The 25,661-nt window shown below is 45.8% G+C and overlaps 1 protein-coding gene across 1 annotated transcript in view; it reads left to right on the top strand.

Moving 5' to 3' along the window:
* The first annotated feature begins 19,348 nt into the window (after positions 1–19,348).
* MARCHF4 (membrane associated ring-CH-type finger 4) overlaps positions 19,349–25,661 on the top strand; it is a 99,662-nt gene continuing 93,349 nt past the window's right edge. Inside the window, exon 1 of the mRNA XM_068543785.1 lies at positions 19,349–19,861. Within this exon, the coding sequence (XP_068399886.1) occupies positions 19,349–19,861 (513 nt within the window). The remainder of the gene's footprint in view (positions 19,862–25,661) is intronic.

The raw sequence follows: 25,661 nt of genomic DNA on the forward strand, positions 1-25,661 counted from the left end.
AGAGTATCTTTTTGCTTCAAGGACAAGCCCTCCTCTCTTCCCTCACAAGGGTGCGTCTGGCAATCACAAGAATGGTCTGACATTAGTCCATTCTTTCATTTGGTTTCTCCAGTCTTATCCATGGGCATCTTGTTAATGAATGAATGAAAGACCTGACCCAAACCGAGGCACCCACCCTGATTCCAACCAATAAGCCCCTACACCAAGCATCTTTTTAGGTATCCAGAGAGTTTCCCCTTCAAGGTAGAGGCTGTAAATTCTAAGCACAACTCTCAATCCCGTGAATACCAGCCTCCTCTCCTTTGGCTGTTGTCTGTTTCCTAAACCCAAGATCATTAATCACTCTGCTGCCTGCCAGGCCCTTTCTGTCAGCAACTGTTCCCTCTGACCCTCCCTGTCAATCTCTCTCCCTGGCCCCAGCCGTGACAGAGCAGAGCAGAGGGAGGGTCACACCGGCAGCATCATGGGGTGGACAAAATCAATCAATCAGGGGCAAGAATCTCTCCCACTGCCTTGCTTTGTCCCCCCTCCATTTCACCCCTCTACTTCTCAAGAGCATGCCAGGATTAAAAACTTTTTTTTCTTGGGATTGGCCAAGGGAAAGTGGTGGCAAGAGGAAGTAGGAAGGAATTTAAGGGAAAACAGCAACAATAATTGGAGAGCCCTGCAGAGCTCTGGAAGCTCCCGAATTCTGGCTGCAGCAAGCACTTGAAAAAGTTCTCCAACTTGGACCCAGATCCCCATGGGGAGACAACCCAAACGTGAGTGCCAAGGAGAGACAGAAAATGATGCTTTGCTTGGAGGCCTCATTGCCTTATTTTCTCTAAAGCCTGCTGCCTAATTTCCTCAAGGCCCTGGTCAAAGGAGCATGAATGAATTGAGTGACTGGAGTCTCAGTTGGACGAAAACTGTTAAGTAGGCCACTCTTGTCTTCTCTGAGCTCCTGGCAGTATTAGCTCTTTGTGCTAAAAAGAGCAGATGTAAGGGCCCCCCTTCCACTCCCAGGAAACCTGCTTTAATGGTGACCTGCTGGGAAACGTGCTCCATTCTTTGTCATCTAAAACCTTCATGACTCTAATGGTAGGAATTGCAGGCCCGATAAGAAGGGAGGGTGTCCTAGGCTGGTGGGTAGAGGGGATATTTTTAGGCAGCCAGAACCTCGGAGAACCCATCAAATCACAGAGGCCCGCCCACTCCACTTGTGTGTTGGCTTTAAATTTGGATTGAATTTTTGGTGGCACAAAAGATTCAGTGCCTCCTGCCACTGGGAAGGCCCATTCTCCCACTCTGCTGTCTCTGGTTATTCCATCTTCCAGCATCCAGCTGGCTCCAACTCTGCCTGAAGAAGAACAGGCAGCCAGACCAGCTTTGCCAGACTGGCCATCTGTCCCAGCTGAGGGTGAGGGTCCCTCCCATCCCAGGGCTTCCCAGGGCTGCTGATGCAGCTGCCCTAGAAAGATTTTAAAACCTGTGTTCTTGTGGGTGTCACTAATTAGATATGGATCCTTGTAGAGTAACTTCTCCCACCACAGGAAAGCCAGGCCAAGTTCCCAGTCTCTGCATGGACCATTTCAGAAAACAGAACCCAGGGGCTTCCCTGGTGGTGCAGTGGTTAAGAATCCGCCTGCCAATGCAGGGGACACGGGTTCAAGCCCTGGTCCAGGAAGATCTCACATGCCGCGGAGCAACGAAGCTCGTGCGCCACAACTACTGAGCCTGCGCTCTAGAGCCCGTGCTCCGCAACAGGAGAAGCCACTGCAATGAGAAGCCCGCACACCGCAATGAAGACTAGCCCCCACTCGCCACAACCAGAGAAAGCCCACGCGCAGCAACAAAGACCCAACACAACCAAAAATAAAATAAATAAATAAATAAATAAATTTATATATAAAAAAAAAGAAAACAGAACCCAATATCAGGTAAGTGAGGTGAGGGAGGATGAAGAAGAGTGGAATTGTCAAGAGGCGTGGCTTCTAGTCCGGGCTCTGCCACTCAGTAACCACGTGACCTTGGTAATCATTTCTGCTCTCTGGGCCTCAGTTTCCTCCTCTGAAAAATAAGAAAGTCAGATAGGATGTATCTAAGTTTCCTTTTTATGAATACAGTATCACTCCAGATGATCAAATATCTATACAGATCATCCAGGCAAAATCTACAGTGAGTCAGTGGAATTTGAAATTGTGACAAGTGTCCATATTTGAGGCTCATACTTTCCTTAATTTTATTAATGTTTTAGGCAGAGGTATTCTGGTGTATTTGGGAAAGTGGGCTGGGAGAGGTTGGGTAGTACCTCATTCTATTTTCTTTCCTGATGTAGACATAGCTAAACGGTTTGGATTAATTTGGGGGGGACTGGAATCCAAAGTATTTATATCTCTCATCTGCTCTGAGGTGATTTTCTGATGCTGGAGGCTCTATCTTATTCCATCTGTATCAGTTAGATCACTTTTTATTGCAAGGGACGGAAAACCCAACTTTTTTTTCTTTTTTTGGCCGTGGCACAAGGGATCGTAGTTCCCTGACCAGGGATGGAACCTGCTCCCCCTGCCGCGGAAATGCTGAGTCTTAAGCACTGGACCGCCAGGGAAGTCCCCAGAAAACCCAACTCTAATGGACTAAAGCCAAGCAAAGAAAATGTATTTTCTGATATGTCCAAACCATTGTCACTAAATTACATTTCTTTTCTCTCTTCTCAGTCCTGCATTCTCTGTATTTTCTCAAATCTTAAGTAGGATCTCCCTGTGATCACAAAAGAACATCCAGAAGCTCCCAAGGTTGCATACATCCATTCTGAAGTCCATGTCACTTAAGATAACTTGGGTTGCAAACAACAGAAAATCTGACTCAAGTTAGTGTAATCAATAAGAAAAGTTTTCACCTTACACAATAAGAAATCCAAAGATGTAGTGACATCCAGATTGGTTAACTAATTGCCTCAACAATATCATCAAGGAGCCACGTTTTTTCTACTCCTTCATTTCTAGTATCAATTGTTTTCTTAGAAGAAGAGCCCTCATGGTCACATAATGGCTAGTGAAATTTCAAGTGTCATAATTAGACATTGCAAGGTGCAGGAAAAGAAGGAGAACTACCTCTTCCTACAGCTCTTTCTTCAGAAAAAAGAAATGTCCCCTAGAATCTCCTAGAAGACTTCTTCTCATGATTTATGGTGCAGAATTGCTTCACTTGCCCATTCCTCAACCAACCACTGACACATTGAATAAAATTACCACGTTAGCTTAGATCAGTGGTTTTCAACCTGGGAAGATGTATCACATTGGCCATTTGACAATATCCAAAGACATTTTTGGTTGTCATAAACAAAGTGAGGGGTGCTACTGGCATCTAGTGGGTGGAGGACAGGCGTGCTGCTAATCATCTTTGATGCACAGTGACAGCCCCACAACAAAGAACTATCTGGTCCAAGATGTCAGTAGTGCTCATGTTGAGAAACCCTTGCTTAGAAAATCATCTAGGGTGCAATGGCTACTGGAGAGTCAACCATAATATCTTCTACAATGTTCTATCTGGAATTCATCAACAGTCTTAGTTCCAGCATTTCTAACAAAATCTTACTATATCTTATTGTTCTGACTGCATTACATGTCCATCCCTAAACCAGTTACTGTGTATGGGAGAATTAGAGGCAGTGATTGGTTTAAGTCTAGGTCACATGTTCCACCTCTGAGCCAGGAACAAGTCAGCCCTACCTGAAGACATGAGCTGAGAGTGGGGGAAGAAAGGGTAATACCCCAGAGAGAACTGGGAATGGTAATCAAGATGAGATGAGTAGAAGCTAGGCAGCAAACACAAAACAAACAAACAAAACCCCAGCTGCCCACTATGCCATTCCTCTCACTGACAGACTAGAGAGGCAAGAACTGTGTTTGTACTTTGAGTCAAAATAGCAGTAGCAGCAGTAGGCTGCTATAATGGGACCGTCTAGGAACACTCTGGGCTGGCTCCTGTGAACTGCTTATTCCATGTTGTGGTTAGAAATCCTGTGGCTTTAATGACCTCCATCCAAGCAGCACTTTTCACCTGAGGAAATGCTCAGTCAACCTGGCAAAGTGAAAGCAAGAGGAGCAGAGAAGGGGAAGGGAGAGGAGGAGGTCGCAGCTAAGATTGGTACGGAGAGAGGGAGAGCTGGGGTACAGGTGTGCTGTGTGTCCCCAGCCCTGGATGACTTCTCTGTCCTGGAGCTGACTGAGCCTGTGGACCACATCAGCCAGGCACCCTTGTCCTCTGGCTTCCATTTGGCTTTGGTCAATGACTGGCGACTTCAGGAGATGAAAAGGAGGGAAGAGAGAGAGATTTGGATATTTACTCCTCCTGATTCCTCCCGGATTTGTCATGGTCTGGGAGTGTCTACCTCTCACTAGCGCTTCTGTTGGGTAGTTCCCCTTCCACGGTGCACATTCATTTAGGCTCCATAACACTACCCCCTCCCTGTGTCCTCAGGCCTAAAGGCGACTCAACACTCCCCACTGGTTCCCTTAATCTCACCTACACATCTGTATATAGTATCTTCATTAGAAAGCCTCTGAGTGTGTTGTCCTGACCTCCCAAGGAACCTGTTATAACAGGCAGGTGGCAGGTGCAAGATCCACTCATGCCAGGTGGTCACACCAGGGTGTGCTGTGCCTGGATCACACCTAATATTCTGTGAGCCTAAAGAATAGCCACTCACACCTGTTCCTTAGGACCTAGCCTTATTGGGAAGCCTAATTGTTAAGATGATGGGTTTAAGTGTTATTCTCCCTCTCTCCTCCTAATCTCTGCCAACCTCTTTACCCTCTTGTCTAAGCAAGTAGAAAGTATGCTAACCATGCTATATTTGTAGTGGTGTCTACCATTTCTTGAATACTTATAATATGCCAGACACTGTGCCAAACACTTTATGTGCTTTATCTCATTTATCTGCACAACAAACTTATGGGTTAGATGCTATTTTTCCCGTTTTAAAAAAGAGGGAACTGAGGCTCAGACAGTTAAGTAACTTGACCAAGATCAAACAGCTGGTATGTGGCTATGGTGGCTAATACCAGTGGTCACCAAGATTTCTGATTCTCTTCCCCTTCCTGGATATATGGAAAACTATATTTACCATCTCTCTTTGCAATCGGGCAGGGTCTTGTGGATAGTGTTGCCAATGGATTGTGACTTCAAGTGACAAGGTGCTCCTGCGCTGACACATTTTAGAGCTGGCACGTGGTGTTCAGTGCCCGATTCCTCTGCCACTTCAGTCACAGGAGCACGTGTTGAGATGGGGGTGCCCTGAGACTAAAGCAGCCTAGACCGCTGAGCCACTACATGAGGGCAGCTGCCCTGCAGAGTCACTAGGACTGGTACTGACTTGGAGAAAAGGTCAAATAAACTTTCATTGTGTTAAGAAACTGAAAATGTGGTGCTGTTTGTTATTGCAGCATAACCTAATCATTCCAAAAATGGAAACAGAGTCTTGGATTGTATAAACAGCTTGGCCACTAATCAGCTAGATGACTTCAGAGATTGGTTACAATCTGGTCCTCAGTTTCCCAGTCTGTAAAATGTTTGCCTGGGATCGGAGGAGCAATGTGGTCCATTCTGGTTTACCTTTCTATGAAATACTCTGTGGTAGCCTGAATTTGAGCCAAGTTTTTATGTGTGAGTGGAAAATATGTCTCTGGTTTCCCTCTCACTGCATGCCCTGGTCACTTGATACTAACTCAGCACTTCCTCCTCCTTTCCAAGGCTCCTGACTGGTGCCTGACACCACCCACGTGGTCTCTCCTCTCTGCCACATCCTCAGTCCAGAGCCATCTGTCGGGGTTTTCAATCTGGGGACGCTCTTGGAGGGGAATGCCTAGCCAGCCTGCTCCGTGTCAGCCACAGCCTTGCTGCCCACTGCTGGTACCCAGGACTGCACAGGCTTCTCTGAGCTCTTTTTCTAGGAAGGCAAATGGTATTATTAAATATTCAAGAAGCCTGCAATGAGGCAGTGGACATGATAGACGGAATCTTCTTCTCAGTTGTCCTGAGAGGGCAGTTGCCTGCTCAGAGTCAGGCTGAGACAAAGGGAGTGGTGGTCTCAGCTGAAGATTCCCCAGGATCCTCTGGATCTGCCTCTGATGTGTCCACCCCACATCTGGCTCCAGAACACGAGGGCTTTTGTTCTTCATGCGGACAAAGTCCTCCACTGACCAATCCTCTTTGGTAACATATCATCTTGTTCGAGTGACATGTGATTATGCATGGAACTATGGGCATCTGAGACGTACAGATACATATACAGTCCTAAATAGAAAAATAATCTATATTTATACCACAAACTCTCCCAGTTTATAGGGTACAATGATACCCACACCCTGTAACCTTTAGCCATGTACATACATGTAACCTATTTTAACAGAGAACCCACTTAATGCAATGTGGCTTTCAAAAAAGCTATTTAAAGCCTGTTTTAAATGGCTACTCAATGTGCACATGTAGGTCGATAGCTAAACAGATAGAAATATTGATTTTTAGATACATATGTAGCAATAATAAAACCTTGAATTTATATACCTTCTTTCTCCTGGGGAATTCACAGGACGTGCCAAGTCTCCCCTATGTGAATAGCACAAAAGTTTATCTGTGCATATCATGTGAAGTGGAATTAATATAAACACATAGAAAGCCCCCCATAGCGTCCTGGTTTATGTCACCTTGTACCTCATATACCTTGAGCATCTGGATTCACATACCTTCCAAAATAAGGGAGACTTGGGTTCTATAAATCACAACAAGAAGATGTAATGTAAAACCATCCATGTGCATGCTACAATATTATGTTCTAAATAATGTCATCTGGAGTTAAAAAAAATTGTAGCTGCACATCCTGCAATATTTATCATTGCTGCATTTTCAGATCAGATGTGTTTATTGACATAGAACATTGTTACCTGGGTATCTAATTGTGTCAAACTCCCTTAAGCTATCTGTGATAGTGTGATTTATAGGAAAAATATATACTTGGTCATTCAGATGAGATATGAAATATGAGATATTTCTCACAGATATTTGCTCATCATCTACACTTCCTGGCTCACAGCTCCCCAAACCCTTGGAATTTCCTGAGTGATAAGAGCAATGGGGTAGTATTTGGTCTCTTGTCCTCAGTTCCTGAAAACACTTCAGAAAACGTGACTTTTGGATCCCATCCAAGTGTGGGAGCTGGTTGCCTGGAGAACAAACCAAGTGATTAGAGGGTTGGAACTTTTAGTGCCACCCCCTTATTTCTGGGGAGGGGAGAGGACCTTGCGGTTGAATCGATTGCCATTGGCCAATGATTTAACCAATCATGATTTTGTTATGAAGCCTCCATTAAGACCCAAAAAAGACAGGGTTTGGAGAGCTTCCAGGCTGGTGAACACATGGAGATATTGGGAGAGTGGTGCTCTTGAAGAGGACATGGGAGCCGCATGCCCCTTCCCACGTACCTCACCCTGTGCATCTTTGGCTGTTGATTTGTATCCTTTAATATCCTTTTACAATAAACTGGTAATCTAGTGAGTAAATGGGTTTTCCTGAGCTCTGTGAACAATACTGGCAAATTAATTGAACCTGAGGAGGGGATTGTGGGAACCTCTGATTTATTGCCAGTTGGTCAAAAGTACAGGTAACAACCTAGACTTGTGACTGGCATCTGAAGGCTGTCTTGTGGGACTGAGCCCTTTACCTGTGACATCTGATGCCATCTTTGGGTAGATAATGTCAAAATTGAGTTGTATTCTCAGACACCCTATTGGTGTCAGAGAATTGCTTGTTGGTGTGGGGAAACCTAGACACACACACACACAAACTCACACACACACGTTGGAATTGGGTTCAGGAACTGTATTTACTATCCACTTAAGATTTGTGCACTTGAGTGTGTATAAGTAAATATCTCAGTATAAAAAAGTAAGAAAACACAAAGTTGCCTCTTGAAATCCAGCATGCATTCTCATAAACTGGGGCCAGAGCGATGGAAGATATGTAGTGCATGGGCGTGTCTAAGAATTCTGTTGGTCTAGATAGCAGTGGGACACTGAGTCCTGATTCTGAAAGTCATGTGATCTTGGCCACTTAACCTCTCTGTGCCTGTTTCGTCATCTGCAAAAAAAAAAAAAAAAAAAAAATAGAACTAACCTTGAGAAGTGGTATAAAGGTTAAATGAGAAAATGAAGGTAAAGCACTTCACATGGTGTCTCCACAAAATCAACTCTCAGCAACAGTTGGCTATTCCCATTATGATTGCAATGACCCCAACTCCTTGTGCTGACACAGCCAGAGACCACTCAGTGCAAAGCATCATTTATGTGCCACAAACTCTGTCCCTCCCCAAGCATCTGCAAAAGTAAAAAGGATTAAATGTAATCAAAGACCTAATTAATGTCCTGGTTGTCCAACCCTCATCCACAACAGCCAGACAAATGAATTTTGGTTTTCCAAATTCCCAGCTACTCATTGTGTTTTCTAACTTCCTCAGCAAACAATACAACCTCTTCCCATCACCAGCTCCCCTACCTTAACATGCTGTCATACCTCTCCTTTTCTAATCTCGAGACTACCTGCTGGTCCTGGTCCTGTCATCCAGCAATTCCTTTTATATACACCCCTGCAGTTATGTACCCCAGAAAAACTAGCCTAGTCCGCATGAGTGGTATGTGTCTGTGGAGAATGAACAAAACATGGACTTTGTAGAAAGAAAGGCCCGGATATGGATCTTAGACATGGCCCTCAGTGCAAGTTACCTGACCTCTCTGAGTCTTAGTTTCCTTATCTAGAAAATGGGACCACTGATCCCTACATTAGAGGGTTGTGATAAGAATGGAGTAAGAACACACATATCAATTAAGTGCCTAACATTGCTGAAGAGATGAATAGATTAGTGCCAAGTAAGAAGGCATTTGCTGCAAATTCCTTGCTTAGGGGAATATCTGCCATTCTGTTGGGCAAGATAATTCCTTATTAGCTGAAATAAAATTCTGTGCCTCCTTGAGAATTATCTTCTCCGAGCATTTTCATTGAGAGTGAGTCCTAGCTAGGGCTGGCAAGATTTGCGCAATTCACACATACTTGTGAAATTCAGGAACATTATCTCTTACTGACAGACTATAATGACTGTAATAAACAAGGAAGCCTCTGTTCTAATAAACAAGTAATTATAGTTGACCAAAAATGTGTAAACATGAGGCTAATTCGCAAATCCTCTCATAGCTGTTCCCAGTTTGTAGACATGTTTGGGAATGTGCATAAGACCGGGCACTCTGTGTTCTCATCCATAGGTATGTGAATATGTGGGCAATAGCTGCTATCTTCCTGGTCAATCCTTTTTTCTTTTTCCTTTTTTTTCTGGTAGAAAGTATTATATTTTTAAGTCAAGAAAATGGGGTCATTTTAACATCTTGGTTACCAATGTAATCCCTTTAAACTCAGGTTTCCTAGTAACCTTGGGAGACTATAATTTATTACACAATTGCCTTTAGATATGGGGACACTGGCCTCATTACCTGGGTTCTTTCCAAACTTAGATACAGAGACTGTCAATCCTTGGGATTTTGAGAATGATGGGTGATGGAAGGCTGAAAGGGAAGGTGGTTTAGATTAATAAACAGTCTTAAACTAACAAATGGTCATTACTGAAGCAAGAAAGAGGCCACATAGGGAACAGTGACCCAAATGGAGATTCTGTCCTGCTTGCAAGTAGAAGGGCCATAGCTTGGAGGCTTTATTCCAAAATAGAGAGCATTTCCATTTATGCTTCCCTAGAGATGGGCTGCAAAATTATTTTCAATGAGGAGTAGCCACAATTAATTCCTTGATCATGAGCAAAAAACCTGGATACCCTAACTATAAATATTTTTCTGAGAAATTCTCCTTTTTATTTTCTGTATTTTTTTTAATTGACATAGATAGTAAGAAAAGGAAAGACAGGCATGACTTTCTACTAATCTCTTTCTTCTTTTATTCCTCTAGTAATTGTCCTCATTAGGACATTACATTAGGACATTACATTAGGACATTACATTTTTTTCTTAGATCCTCTTTCTTTCATCTTTTCAAGGCCATAACTTTATCTAAGAGGTCTTCATGGATAATGAGGTAGGGAGAAGCAGTATTGCCCAGTAGTTAAGGATACTGACTTGTGGTTCAGAAAGACTTGGTTTTGATCCCCACTTCACTACTGTTTCAGTCAGGAGAATCAGAAATCTTGGTGACCACTGGTATCAGCCACCATAGCCACATACCAGCTGTTTGATCTTGGGCAAGTTACTTAACTGTCTGAGCCTCAGTTCCCTCTTCTATAAAATATGAAAAACAGTAGTATCTAACCCATAAGTTTGTTGTGCAGATTAAATGAGATAAAGCCTATAAAATTTTTGGCACAGTGTCTGGCATATTGTAAGTGTTCAAGAAATGGTAGACCTCCAATCCACTCCCTACTCAGCAACCAGAGTGACCTTTTAAAAAATAGAAAATCATTACTTAAAATCCTTCAGTGGTGTCCCAGCTCACTTAGAATTAAATGCAGTCTCTTTCACCATTGTTACAGGACTCTACATGATGTGATTGTTGTCCTCCTCTCCGATTTCATTTTCCATCACCCCTCCCCTCATGCCCTACTCTCCAGTCACACTGGTCTTCTCTCTGTTCCCCTAACGTGCTACATCATTTCCATCTGAAGCTCTCTGCTTACTGACTTCTCTGATTGGAATATTCTACCGCAGATCTTTACATCATTAGTTCCTTTTCACCTCTTCGGTCTAAATTCAGGAAGTCTTCCCTGTCCTCACCATCTATTTCCCTCCAGTCAATACACGTGCTAGTGCGTCATTCCCTGTCACATTAACCCGTTTAGTTTCGTTATAGCGCTTATCACCATATGAAATTACCTGTTTTATTTATTTGTCTACTTATCTGTTTTCCACACTAGGATGTGGACATTGTGAGAGCAAAACCTTCATCTGTCTTGCTTCCTACTGAATTCCTGTCACCAGGAATGGTCTAGACTCCAAGGGTAAATGCACAAATCTCTTCTCAACACCTTTTCCATATCACTGCGTTGCCTCTTTCTGACATTGATTTGGAACTTGCTCTTTACTCACTCCTGTCTGGAGAAGAATATCAACTCAGAGCAGGGGAATGGCCAGCCCTGCTCATGTGACGGCTGATGGTGGGAGGGTGAGGTCCTGGCTCTGAGCTTTGTCTTCTAAGCCGGTATTCTCCACAATGGAGCTCAAGAGGAACTAGACAAAAAGGCATATCCCAAGTGCCATACTAGACATACTAAGTTAGAATCTCTGGAAATGAGAATCTACCCAGGAAATCTGCACTTTCAACAACCACCCAAGCTGACCTTTAAAGCACACTAAGGCTTGAGAGGAACTCTCCTAGGTCTTAAGTTCAGCCCACAAATTAAGCATACCAAAGTACTTCTTTTTCCTGGTGATCTCTCACATGTACACTTGCATTGTCCTGTGAATGGTCAAACTCTTCATCTGAGGTCAGAGTAGAGTGCCTTGGGGCACAGAAACACAGGCACAGTGACTGATGTTCTCAGTGCCCTATGTATGAGTTACCAATTGCTGTGTAACAAAATACTCCAAAACTTAATGTGTTTCTCACATTTGGGGACACTTTTCTGCTCACTAGAAACTCCTTGAGAGGAATAGGGTAAAGTGACATGAGTCAGGAGCAGAAATAGGAGAGGAAATTAAAATCCATTTCGAATTATTCCTTATTAGTGTCTCAGTGAAAGTTTGGATAAGGAGGCTGGGATATTGGTTAAGATGGGGCTGTAATATTGCTCTAGATTCTTACAGTCCACAACTGAAAGAGGTCTATAGCTTGCCGTAACAGTGACTATGCTGATGGTGGGGGTGGTCATAATTCATTTGGCAAATATGTATTGAGCACCTACTACATGCCATCACTGACCTAGGCACATGGGATCAAAATGGACCAAAACCAAAAAACCAAAACTAAACAAAGCAAAAAACCCCTCCCCCACGGAGCTTAAATTCTAGAAGAGGAAGTGGAAGGACATGATGCTAACATCTCACTCCCTGTTTGAAGCACTTCCTTCTCATGAGTTCTAGTCGTGAGAGATTTAGTCTCCACCAAGTCCCCAGGTTCAATGAGAGATTCCCCAAACTTTATCGTTCCCAAGGCTTGAAGGTGACAATTGACTCAAAATGCTTACATGCAGAGAAATGGACTCTGGTTGAGAGGTAGATGTCTCTATATATGTGTTGGAAGTGAGGGTTGTGATAACATACAGAGGGCTTAAAACAACTACATTTATCTCACAGTTCCATAGGTCAGAAATCCAGGCACAGCTTAGCTGGGTCCTCTGGCTCAGGTTCTTTCATGAGGCTGCAAACAAGATGTCAGCCAAGCTCAAGGCTCAACTGGGGAAGGATTTGATTCCAAGCCCACTCATGTGATTGTTGGCAATCAGTTCCTTGTGGGCTGTTGGACTAAGGGCCTTGGTTCCTTGCTGGCCATTGGCTGGAGGCCGTCTGTCCTCAGCTCCTTGCCACATGGGCCTCTCCATAGTGCAGCTCACAACACAGCATCTGATTTCCATCAGAGTGAGCAGGTGAGAAGAGCCAGAGAGAGAATGAGAGCAAGATGGAAGTCACAGTCGTTCATAACCTGATCTCTGCAGTGACATCCCATCACTTTGACTGTATTCTATTTATTAGAAACAAGTCACTAAGTCCAGCCCACACTCCAAAGGAGGCATTTACACAAGGGCATGAATACCAGAAGGTGGGGAGCATTAGAACCCCTTTTAGAATCTGCCTACCACACCTTAGCCTGAGTTTTGGACTATTTTTGACATGGGACACAGTATGACAGACAGATAATAACTGTGTGGGAATTCTGTGTGGCACCAGGGAATTTAATTTAAAAGGCAGAGTTCCAGCATAAGAAGAGCGTACACTTTAGGTTGAGAGGGGCCTCTGTTAGAATCTCAGCTTTGGTGTTCACCAACTGTATGTAACTTTAGACTTAATTTCTCTGAGCCTCGCTTTTCTCGTCCAAAAAATGTGGATAATACCTACCACTTAAGGAGTTTTGAGGATCAAAAAAATCACTTGGGCAAGATGCTTGTTAAAATGCAGATTCTCAGGTTGCTCCCTAAGAAATTCATATTCAGTAGACTTGGGGTGGCACATAAGAACTGTTATTTTTAATAAGTACATAGGCAAAAGGTGTGTGGCTCAGTATATGGTAGCTATTAGTAATCTGCATGACAACAGTAATTCTGCAAGTATTCTTGAGGAACTATATGCTTAAAGAGAGTCAACTGTGAATTAGTGGAAAGCAAACTGTATTGAGGATTAGAAGATGTATAAGTTCTAGCCCTTGTCTGACAATTACTTTGCTATGGAATCTTAGGCACAGAGTCACCTAATCTTTCTGGACTTCTCTTTTTCCCCCAGCCTCTGTAAAATGCCTCCTACCCTGAGTACTCTCTGTCTAGGAAAAGAAACAATAGCTAATAGATGGGATCCGTTTAGGGCTCCCCTGGTTGGTGAAACAAGTGCAATGGCCTCCATAATAAGTCTTTTCTGAAACTCCGCATCTCCTAATATTTCTTCCTGAAGACTATTCCTTGGAGCCTCTGATTCTTCTACTCTTCTAATTCATATGACCCCAGCATCTCTGTATGTAATGAAATATATCTGAAAACAACCTCATTTAAAAGAATAAATCTGTTAAGGAGCTGAGAACTTTCTGGCATGAAATGAAAAATATTGATTGCTTCTCACCTGTTAGCAGTGAAATCCCATCCAGTTAATTAACCTGCTCAGAGATAAAGTTTATTTCTGCCACTCACCTTCAGCTCCAAATCTTTAAAACTATTAAAACAAGTACCTGGTCAATGAATAAATCTTCTCCCAGAGTAGTTCAGTGCCTTCTGTAATCTGGTTTCAGCCTACCTTTCTGACCTCACTTCCAGCTACTTATCTTCAAGCACCTTCCACTCCAGAAAAATGGAAAAACTAAAGTATTCAGCATTCCCATTGCCAGAAATATACTTCCCTCCTCTGAATGCTACATATTAACTCAGTTCAAATGTCACTTCTTTTTATTTTATTTTATTTATTTATTTTTGGCTGCGTTGGGTCTTTGCTGCTGCGCACGGGCTTTCTCTAGTTGCGGTGAGTAGGGGCTACTCTTCGTTGCGGTGGGTGGGCTTCTCATTGTGGTGGCTTCTCTTGTTACGGAGCACAGGCTCTAGGCGCGAGGGCTTCACTAGTTGTGGCACACAGGCTCAGTAGTTGTGGCTCGCGGGCTCTAGAGCGCAGGCTCAGTAGTTGTGGTGGACGGACTTAGTTGCTCCGCGGCATGTGGGATCTTCCCGGACCAGGGATCAAACCCGTGTCCCCTGCATTGGCTGACAGGCAGACTCTTAACCACTGCGCCACCCGGGAAGTCCCAAATGTCACTTCTTAAAAAAGGCTTTCCTGGAGCTCTGGCATCTCCACCTCCTCCCACCTTTCCTAATTGCTGCCAAGGTGTAAGCATTAATTACCTCCTTATTCTAAACACTCCAAAACTTTTACTACCTTTGTAGCATTTATTATTGTATAACTTATATTATGATTGTGTACATATTTATAGTACTAGACCCTACAGGATGCAATTCCAACCAATTCGTTTTTGTGTTCCCCACATCTTCCAATACAACTCCTTGCCTATGATTGGGGTTTAGTAAATATTTTTTGAGTGCTTAAATGGAGACCCATTGATCTCTGACTTTTATTCTTGGGGGGTCCCAACAACTGTTTTATCGTCAGGATAAGAAGAATCCAACTCAGTGAGGCGCTCTTCAAGATTTACATTATATTCAAAACAGAAATGTCAAGCTTTCTAGGTTTTTTGAAGACAGTCTTGTTGTTGCTTCCCATCCTTAGCAACTTTCTCTTTCTAGAAATCTTTTTGCTTTCAGTGGAAGGGTTGGAAAAAAATAGTCTTCTTATGGATATCACCCCTTTCAGTGACTCTGAATACAAGCTTCATATGGCATTTCTATCTCCTGCCCCAATTTACTTGCATGACACACTTGGAACTAGTATCTTATTGGCATAAAACCCTGAAACTCAATTTTAGGTAAAACAGATATTCAGTTATGTATGAGAGCATTCACATGTGTGTGTCTAAGATGAAGAGGAGAAATACAGTAGCTTCATTGAAATAAAAAGGCCATTCATTCATTCAGTGTTCATTTTCTTGATCACCCACCAGACTTTAGGCGCTATATTATGTGCTGATGATTCAAATATAAATACTGATTCTTGCCTTCAAGGAGCTCTGAGTCATGTAAAGGGAGATGAATATATGATGAGATCATTATTATAGAGTGTAATTCACACAACGTCCTCGGCAAGCACAGGGTAACGTGGAGCACAGAGAATTTTCTTTGAGAGCAGATGGACTTTTTTTAAGCAAAGAAAAAAATTTTGCAGCACAGTGGTCATACTCGTATCAATAAAATACATATTATTTTGTAGTTATTAACAGTGTCACCATCCTTTTCCAACCACTCACCTTGGGCCAGGTGTCAGCATCCATGGTGGGTGCTGAGGCATGATTCAAACAAGCAACCACCCTGGGTTAACCAAGACCCACACTTAAGTCCTTACTCCTTAGATCTTGTAAGAATGAATCATTGAAGGAGATGGCAGCAAAGGTGTAGTGTTCTTGTGATTCACAGGGCTGAACTTCATGCCAATGATATTTTGGAGCAGAGATTTTTGCATGCTACTCTGTCTATGGCTCCAACATTTTTAAAGGAGTGTAGATGACTCATTGGGATAGCTTATCCAAGTCTATGACCTTGGAGGTGTGTGTGTGTGTGGGGGGGTTGGGGGAGCAGTTATGAGGAAAGGCAAGAAAGAAATCCTAAGTTATTTATTTATTTATTTATGGCTGTGTTGGGTCTTTGTTTCTGTGCGGGGGCTTTCTCTAGTTGCGGCGAGCAGGGGCCACTCTTCATCGCAGTGCGCGGGCCTCTCACTATGGCGGCCTCTCTTGTTGCGGAGCACAGGCTCCAGACGCGCAGGCTCAGTAGTTGTGGCTCACGGGCCTAGTTGCTCCGCGGCATGTGGGATCTTCCCAGACCAGGGCTCGAACCCGTGTCCCCTGCATTGGCAGGCAGATTCTCAACCACTGCACCACCAGGGAAGCCCAAGAAATCCTAAGTTTTAAATGACCGAAGTCTACAGCTGCAAGTACTCAGTATTTGTACAGACCACTTTAAATTTTCTTTTTCTTCACATTTAGGGACACTTTTCTATTCACTAACAACTCACTGAGAAGGATGCAGTAGGATGACATGAGTCAGAGTAGAAATAAGAGAGGAAATTAACATCCATTTCAAATTACCTCTTATCAGTGGCTCAGTGAAAGTCTCAAATAGAGGGGAAGTTGGCGATATTGGTTAAGATGAGCCTGCAGTATTGCTCTGGATTCTTATGACTACAATTGAAAGAGGTCTATGGCTTGGAGTAATGATGGCTTTGGTGATGGTGATCATAATCCATTCAAAAAATATGTATTAAGTACCTGCCACATACTATCTCTGACCTAGGCACGTAAGATTTAAATAGACCAAAAAAAAAAAAAAAATTCCCGTCCTTTGGAGCTTAAATTCTAGAAGAAACTGGCAAAAATGTGTTAGCATCCCTCTCCCTGTTAGAAATACTTTCTTCTCATGAGTTCCTAGTCATGAGGGACTTAGTCTCCATCAAGTTCCAGCATCAGTGCAAGAGTCACAAAAATGTATCTCTTTCAACTCTCGCAGACTGGTATATGCTTAAAATGTTCATATGAGCAGGGAAACAGACTCTGGTTGAGATGTAGACGTCTCTGTGTATGTGCATTGAGGGGGGCCGTGTACAGAGGGAAGAAATTCTACAGCGGTACCGTCCACACGGAGACTCTCCAGTGGGAGGGAAATGCACGAGTTAGTACATGAATGCTCCTCTCTACCCCACTTGCCTTTCTCGCTCTTTCACCACTTTGCTCCCTCCTCCCTTCCTTCCTAAATCCCTCCTTCTCCTTCCTTCCCTTTCGCTTGGTCCCTCCCCATCTCCTTGCCTCCAACAGTTTTTCCCTCCTCCTCTCTCTCCCTCTCCCTCTCGCCTCTTTCCCTCCTCAATCCCTCCCTGGCGTCTGCGTCAGGCCCCCACTCGCGTGACGCTCAGGGTCTGGGTGGGAGCTGTCCACTCGCCCGGAGTGCTGAATGCAGCGGCGGCAGCGGCGGAGGTAGCTGAGAGCCTTCTCTGCTCCAGGAACCCTGTTTCCAGACCTCGGACGGTCAGCTCACCGCCTGCCACCTCCCTTCCAGCACCACCCCTTCGGGAACTGAGGCAGGGGGGGCAGCAGTCGCGGCGGGCGGGTGCTGAGCAACGGCGGAAGACGAGACAACACCTGGCAGCAGCCTGGAATCTGATTTGCTTCCTCTCGCCTTTCATAAGAGATATATTTATATATGGTTTTGGGGAGTCGCGAGGACCAAGCCGGAGCCAAGTGCTGGCTACCTCCCACCTCGGCCACGCCGCTTCGGTTCCCCCTCCCCACCCTCAGCTGGCACCGCAAACAAGCCTCACCTCGTTGCTTCTGGGAAGAGAGGTAGCAACAGCGAGAGCCCAGCCAGCCAGAGGCGGCGGAGAGGAGGGAGGGGCGGGGGGGAAGAGAGCCGCCCGAGGCCGCCCTTGGTAGGGGCCGCGGAGGCAGAGCTGCCCTGAAGACCCAGCAGCCGCCCTCCTCTGCCCGCACCCACCCAGCAGCACTCTTTCCTGATTATTTGAGAACCGAATTATTCTTATTCCACTAGTATTATTTCGTTTTTTATTCGCCCGACTCCTCACTCCTGAGCCGCCCCCGCCCCTACGCCTGCCTCGCCTCCGGTTGCATGGCAGCGCTGCCCGGGCGCGGGGGCTTGGGGCCGGCCCCCCGGGAAGGAGGAGGAGGGGGAGGAGGATCATGAAGCCGGGAGTCTTGGCCGCGTCGGACGGCGAGCAGCAGCCGGAGGACGAGCCGGAGCAGCCCCCGCCCCGGAGACACCCGGACGCCGACCAGCGGTCGCCGCCGCCGCAGCATCGGCGGCCTCGGGCAGACCCGGAGCAAGAGAAGGAGGGCGGCAGCGGCCCCGAGGAGGCACCCGAGGAGAAGGCGAGGCCACCCACCCGCCCGGACCTGCCCTTATCCCGGCCCTTGCCCCTCGCCCAAAGGGACATTTGATGGAGCCAAGGGAAGGGGGCCGAGGGTTTACAGACTGCCGCAGGGGCGGGCGGGGGGCTGAGACCATGTAGTGCCCTCCCACAAGCCCCTATTCTCTACCCCTTATCTCTACTCCGCTCTCGGCCTCCCACCCCCCAAACACACACCCTTCTTCTAGCCAGGATCTTAAAGCTCAGGAAGGAGGTGGCTCTGCAAGGGTTAAACGGTCTTTTCTGTTTTTCCCTTTCTTTCCCCGCCCCCCCCACCCCAGTCCCTGATTTTCCCACCTCTCTTCTCCTAATTGGCTTTCCCCTCTTCTGTGCAGCCCTTTGGCTGCAAAGGCAAAGCACAAGCCCCTTGCCCAGTTTCACCTGAATCCCTTCCCTACCCCCCCGCTCCTCTCTTAAAAGTAACTCTGGTGCTTCTGGGGGTTAATTGCCCCAGTTTTCTGCCCAGGAGAATTAAAACTTCTCCCAATCTCCTCTCTTCCCCACCTTACCTCCCTCACCCCCTCACAACCAAGCTCCTGTTACCTGAGGAAAACTATCTTTTCTCTCTAGCACATGCAGTCTTCAATTCTTCACTGAGCCAGCTTGCCCTAAGCCCAGCTCAGTCCACTCCAAATTTTATTGATAACCTTCCCCACCCTTTTATATGAAAGAAAAGATTTCCCACTGCCTAGGCATTTGAGAAAAACCCAATAAGCCTCTCCTGGGGAACTTTCTAACAATTAGACCTTGATCTCAAGGCCCTGACAGCCCATCCTCAACATTTTTTTTTTTTCTATGCCCCTGCCCCTACCAGTGCCACCAGGTCAAAAGCAAAAAGGAGACACTCTGAGCAAAGCTTAAGGTTGGGGTAGAGGTGGAGGGGCAAGAAAATTTTTGCTGTTGTTGGGCTTTCCAGGTAGAGTTCAGAAGCAGTGACTCCCAGTCGTCAGTCCTGGGGGCAATTTATTTGCTACTTGGAAGGGAGGTAAGAGGAGCCAGTAAGAACGAAGCCTCCCCCCATAACACAGACACACTGTGGACCCCCTCAACCGATCCCATCCTCTGCAAAGACTCCGCCTGCCCCTCCCGGTCTCTCTGCTTCCACCGGGCACATGCTGATGCCCCTGAGTGGGCTGCCCTGGTGGTGGTGGTGGTACTGCTGTGCCTGGTACCGCTGTGGATTGTGCTCCCCAGCTCCCCAGATGCTGCGCCACCAGGGTCTCCTCAAGTGCCGCTGCCGCATGCTCTTCAATGACCTGAAGGTTCTCCTCCTGCGGCGGCCCCCTCCAGCGCCCCTGCCCATGCACGGCGAACCCCAGCCCCCCGGCGTGGCAGCCAACAACACCCTTCCGGCTCTGGGTGCCGGGGGGTGGGCAGGCTGGAGGGGGCCTCGAGAAGGCGTGGGCAGGGAGACCCCTCCCCTGCCACCTCTGCCGCCTTTGCCACCTTCAGTGGAAGATGACTGGGGTGGCCCAGCCACAGAGCCACCTGCCTCGCTGCTCAGCAGTGCCTCTTCAGATGACTTCTGTAAGGGAAAGGCTGAGGATCGCTACTCACTGGGCAGCAGCCTGGACAGTGGCATGAGAACCCCGCTCTGCCGCATCTGCTTCCAGGGGCCGGAACAGGTGAGACCCTTTCTTCCCTTTTCCTGCTTCCTTCTGGGATCTCCAGGTCTTGCAGGTTGCTAGTCGCCTACTTGCCCTGGGGAACCATTGTGCTGTTTCTAGTGTGAGGACTGTAAGTTTTAAGGGCTCCTCAATGATGTCTCATGTGTTTAAATTTGCCCAAGAGGTGTCTGGTGCCTGGCAGAGCCTGTTTGGTGGCTCAGTTGTACCCCATTTTTGCATTTTCCTTCCAATGCTCAATTGGGATATGTTCAATTCCATCCAAAAATTCCATAAGCATCCTCAGAGTAGAAGATTCAAAAGTTGGAAGGGGTGAAATGAAGAAACTTGGTGGTACATTCATGCTTCTTGCCGAGATATCCTTGTATCTGATATGTTGTTAGTGACAGACATTCCCCCAGCCCATTTTCAGTTCCAGATTCAGACTTCTTCCCTCTCTGATAGTGTGTGGAGATCTTGTCCTCAGCAAGCCTATGCCTGTTCCTTCACTTTGATACTAACCCCTCCCATATTATATTGACATCCTCAGCAGTCACCGAGGAGGAAATGGAGAGGGATTGTAAGTTCATGAAGACTACACAGTTTGCTGTGACACTTCTTGGCAGACTCAAGTTTTTCTAGGTTGAACGCAGGTGGGTAAGTAGGGTGAGGGTGAGTGTAAGGAATATGGAGAAGGAAGTAGGGAGTCTTGTCATAACCATTTCCCTTCTCAGGCCTGAAGCACACAAACTTAGAAAGTCCCTTAAACTCTCCCCATCCAGGATAGGAGGTGCTTAGGACCTTATGGACCAGAGTCTTCCCAAGGCCAAGGGTTCTCCCTACCACATTCACTCAGATTTTCACAGACATACTCACCCCACCCTCTCTAGCTCCACTTTCAATCTAGTTTCTGCAGTGCTGGATAGTATGTGCACATTCTTCTAGAATCATGAATTGTGGCAACACTTTCCACAGAATCCCAGATCAGAAAGGTTCACCTGAAAATCTGATCTAGTTAGTGATGCTGGTGAAAGAACATTCAGTTGCACCCTGGGCAGGGTTATGTGGTCACATCAGCCACTTCTTCACTAGTTTCCCGGAAGTGGGGTAAGACTTCTCGGTGCTCCTTGGACAAGTGATGGTATAGTAGGATGCCATGCTGGTGCTCCTGAGTGGCTCTGGTTCTTGTTGAAGGCTTTCTCTGTGAGAGTCAGGCTTCACTGACATTTTCATTCATTTTGTCTTTGCCCAGAATGGGCAGGGCACTTCAGGGACAGATGATGACTGGGGCCATGGCCTGGGCATTATGAGAGGAGGTGATGTTGATCTCAGTGTGAATAAATGTCTCTGAGAGGCGGAGGGCTGGGTTCCTCCTTCTTGTGTCTAGGATTGCCTGAAGTCCCAATTGGACTGCAGCCCAGAGCCAAGGACTCTTGTTAGGCAAGAAGGCCCAGGGTGCCTGCACTGTGCCCCTCTTCCAGTGCTGGCCCTCCAGCACAGACGCAAGGAGGAGTGGCGGGGCTGAGAACAAGAATTGTGCTTCATTTAGGATGCCCCCAGTCAGCATCTGCCCCAATCAGAAGCCCCATCTTCTCAAAAAAAAAAAAGGACTTATTTAGCTTCCTAACTTCTTAAGCTATTTCTTTCTTCTTCCATGTGCCCTGGTTCAGGTCTGCATGTCACAGGGGCCACTGGGAGTGTGGCTTCTGGCAAGAACACCCTTGTCTCTAGAATACAGCAGGTCTTGGAGCCTGTTCTGGATGGTATTTACCCGTTGTGTGAACTTCTTCAGATTTCTTTATACCCTTGAGCCCCTTTTCCAACTTCTGTGATTTAGAGGAACCTTTTTCTATTCCCCTCATTTGCTTATAAATGTGTTGAGAGGATCCGGAAGATAATGAACCTGAAAATGACTTGAAAGTGATTAATATATAATGGCATGTATTTTGCTCATGGAAAAGCAGTATTTTGCTAAATAAAAGGAAAAAAAGGATTATTAGGAATATTGTGAAATACCCTCACGTGATACAGGGTCTGGTTGGAGGTTAGGAGCTTTCCTTTCTTGTTTGATGTTTTTACAATGTGTCATAAATAAAGCATGGAATAAAAAAAAAAAGCTAACACCAATAAAGGAATGGGCTCTGTTATTATGTGGGAGGGATAGGGGGTCATGTTGATACTAAGACTGGATCAAATCAAGCACTCCCTGCATATGATTATTATACTTTGGGGGTTTGCTTTATTTGCGCAGCAGCCAGGAGATTTTAATGGGATTGTGTTATTAGTAATAAGAGTAACATGCGTTAGATGTGAACACATTTTCCCACTTTTTGCTTGTTTTTCTTCACAGGATTTCAATGAGGAAGGGAGACAAAGAGGAGGAGGTGGGGAAAACTCTCTAGAGGAGGAAGAGAGGGAGAGAGACGGTCAGACACAGAAAGTGAAAAGCTGAGATTTCAGTATTTTTTTTTCTGTTCAAGGAGGGAGCTGTCCAGCAATTGTCCACACGTGGCCCTGAATGGAGTGCAGACAGTCTGCAGGCTCAGTAGCTGAATGTCTTGGTCTTTTCTTGGCCCAGACAAAGGGACTGAACAGCTCCCCAGTCTTTTGCCACTGCTCCAGGGGCTAAAAGGCTGCCAAAACTGAAAATTTGGTCTCTTCCTGCCAGTGGCTTGAAATGTATGTGGTGAGGGGCAGGAAACTGAAGGATCCAGCTAGTTCCATATTTGCACATATCTATAAAGGACTTACTACTTATTCATTCACACATGCATTTATTTAGCAAATGTTTGTTGGGTACCTACAGCATGCCAGATGTTGTTTCAGACCCTGAGTGTCCAGGAGTGAACAAAACAGATGAGCTCTCTGCTCTCCTGAACCTAAAGTTCTAGTGAAGATGCAGAAATAAACAAGTAAACTAGTAGACAAATAAAGTGATTTCAGATGGCATTGAGTGCTGTGATGAAGGCAAAACAGGAAAATGAGTTAGACAAGAATGAAAGGGAGGGCTTGGGAGCTACATTACACAGAGTGATCGGGAACAGCCTCCCTAAGAATGTACCACATGAGCTGACACCTAAGTGATGAGAAGGACCCAACGATGCATACATAGGTCTAGAGGAAGAGCTTTCCAGGTGGAGGAGACCCAAGTGTGAACAAGCTTAGCATGTTTGAGAAATAGAAAAGATAGGAGGAGGGAGAGGGATGGGGTGTGAACAAATGCTTTGAGGGCCAACTTGGCTCCATGCTGGACAGCTGACTGAGTAGCCACTCTCCTCCCCTCAGCCAGTCATGCAGGTGGGAGAGGGGTCAGTCGATCAAGGATCTGCGAGAGTGTGGGACAAGAGCCTGGTAGGCAACTCTTCACTCTCCATTTCTGCTTGAAGCTCCACTAGTTCACGTCAAGGGACCACGTGCCGTGGTGGGTAAGCTGAGGTCTCCGAAGGCAGATGGCCCCAGTTTGAGGCCTGAACAATTTGCACAACTTCTCTGTGCCTCAGGTTTCTCATTTGAAAACTGGGATAATAATGATAGTCCCCAAATTCATAAGGTTATTCTGAGCGTCAGATCAGTCAACACGATTAGAGACATGCTGTCACAGTGTTTGTTGTTGCTGTTATCTCAGAGGCAAGAGACAGTGCCCCCCACACACACCTTGTTTAAAAGGAAAAAGTGTGCCCCAGCTCCCAGTCTGGCAGGAGGGCTGCTGTGACGTGGTCTGTCTGTGGTAGTAGATTGCTTCTTGCCCCCTCACAATGCTCTAGACAGAGTGCTGTTCTTCTCTTTCCATCATCAAAAGTCTATATTAAGTGCCTACCTATGTGGGCTGCTCTGCTGAGCAGGGTCTGGAGACACAGGGCAGATGTGGCCCTGCCCCCTCAGGGAGTTTCACAATCTAACCCAGACATCACAGAGGCTGAGAGAGATCAAGGACACACAGACAGTGAGTCGCTGGTGAATTACAGTAATATCGGGGACGAGAAAGAGATGCATGCTTAAAAGCAGCTAGTGTGTGGGGTGCCTATTCAGAGAAACAAGTGGATGAATTTGCTACCTTTTCCCCAATTAGTCAGAGAAGGTTTCTCTCCTGCTGCTGCAGGCCAAGTGAGAAGAAATAGACTTAGGCTGAGTTTAGACAGCTGGAAGCGGAAGAGATGTGAGACACACGGATACCTTAACAAAGAGGTGAAACCACCTCCCAGGCTGGGTCAGCTGTGGAGCCCCTGGATTGGGTACAAAGATGGAATCTACCATGGCAGTGTGGTGGTGGGGCATCTGTTTTGGACCTAATGAAAAGCAGGAAATGAGTCTGGAAGAGATTAACAATCTTGGTCTGCCTCCCTTATTCTTCCTAGGGTTCATTTCTCTGAAGCTCTGAGTTCAGAAGGGGCAAGAGTAGTGTGAAATATTTTAGTCAGTGTTTTGGGATCTCAGAAAATAAGAGAAGGGCTTTGCAGGGCTCAAGGGAGCCTGGAGACCCCAAGATGCAAGGAGAACCCTGGGAATGGAGATCAAGTAGAGAATTTTAGGAGAGACCCAAATGGTATATTATTTTTCTTAGAAATATGGTTCAATTTTACATTTCTTTGTGTGATTAATTAACGAATATCTGTATCCACAAAGAATAGACCCATCCCTAACGTTTATGGACCCCAGGGCAAGAGTATGGATGGAGGCTCACATATCATAGACCAAAATATTTAAAAGTAATAAATCCAGCTAACAAACTGTTAAAGTACATTTTATCCTTCTATCCTGACAAATATACCTTCAAAACAACTTGGAAGACAGATTTGAATTTAAAACTGTTAGAGTCCTCTGAATTCTGTACTAGCCAAATGGGGATATCTGGCCTTTGGTCAACAGACCACTCTGATCTGATTCTCTTTCCACTGCTGGCTCCATCCTGCACCATAAAAAGCCTTGGACATACATGTGTGGGCACACCCGCTGGCTTGTCCAGGCTCTATCTATACCACCTCCAAAGAGCTTCCCCTTGCCCCTCTCCCTTTAATTCTGAAGAAAGAGAACCATGAAGGTTTTGGGAGCAGGCTCATGGCTGAATAGGCAGGCATTCCAGGGTTCCAGGTAACTGAAGCTTGTTCTAGAAGGAGGATGTGGGTCCTTGACCCTGTAGGCGCCTCACCCTATGAGAAGCATGCAGCTGAAGAAGGGCCAGAGTGGAGCTTTCTATAGCAAGGGGCCCTCTTGCCTGTGTCTAAGGGAGGTACTGCGAAGGGACTGTAAGATCCCTGGAAGCAATGACTTGGTTGTGTTTGCTCATCAATCCAGTTCCTGGCACTTGCTTCACGCTCTATAATTATTCCTTGAATGAATGAGCCTTTAGAGCTCATCCAGTGGGCAGCCCCACAGATAGGGGAACTGTGGAGAAGAGACTGCAAGGGAGAAGAATATTCACTGGCATCAAATGCTGACCGTGTGTTGTGCGCAAGAAGGGGCAGACCTGTTCTGTGGAATCACAAAGGGCAGTGCCTTGGCCAGTGATGGAATCTCCAGGGAAGCCAACTTGGGTTTTGATATCAGAAAGAACCTTCTATCAAAGCTGTCCCAAGATAGTATAGGCTGCCTTAGAAAGAGGGCTCAAGTGGGCAACTGGAACTTGTGACCCTCAAGATCCCTTTTGAGCTTGAGACTTGGGGTTTGTTATGAGATTTCTTGGGGTCTAGAGAGATTTTTAATCTAAGCACAAAGAGATGGGTCTGCATTCCTTCCAATTCAAGGGGTCATCTAGTCCCAGAATATCTATTTCCCGTGTATATAATACATGGCATGGAAAAATGCATCTTCAGCAAAGATCACA

This window comes from Eschrichtius robustus, chromosome 5 (genome assembly GCF_028021215.1).
Source record: "Eschrichtius robustus isolate mEscRob2 chromosome 5, mEscRob2.pri, whole genome shotgun sequence".
Lineage (NCBI taxonomy): Eukaryota > Metazoa > Chordata > Mammalia > Artiodactyla > Eschrichtiidae > Eschrichtius > Eschrichtius robustus.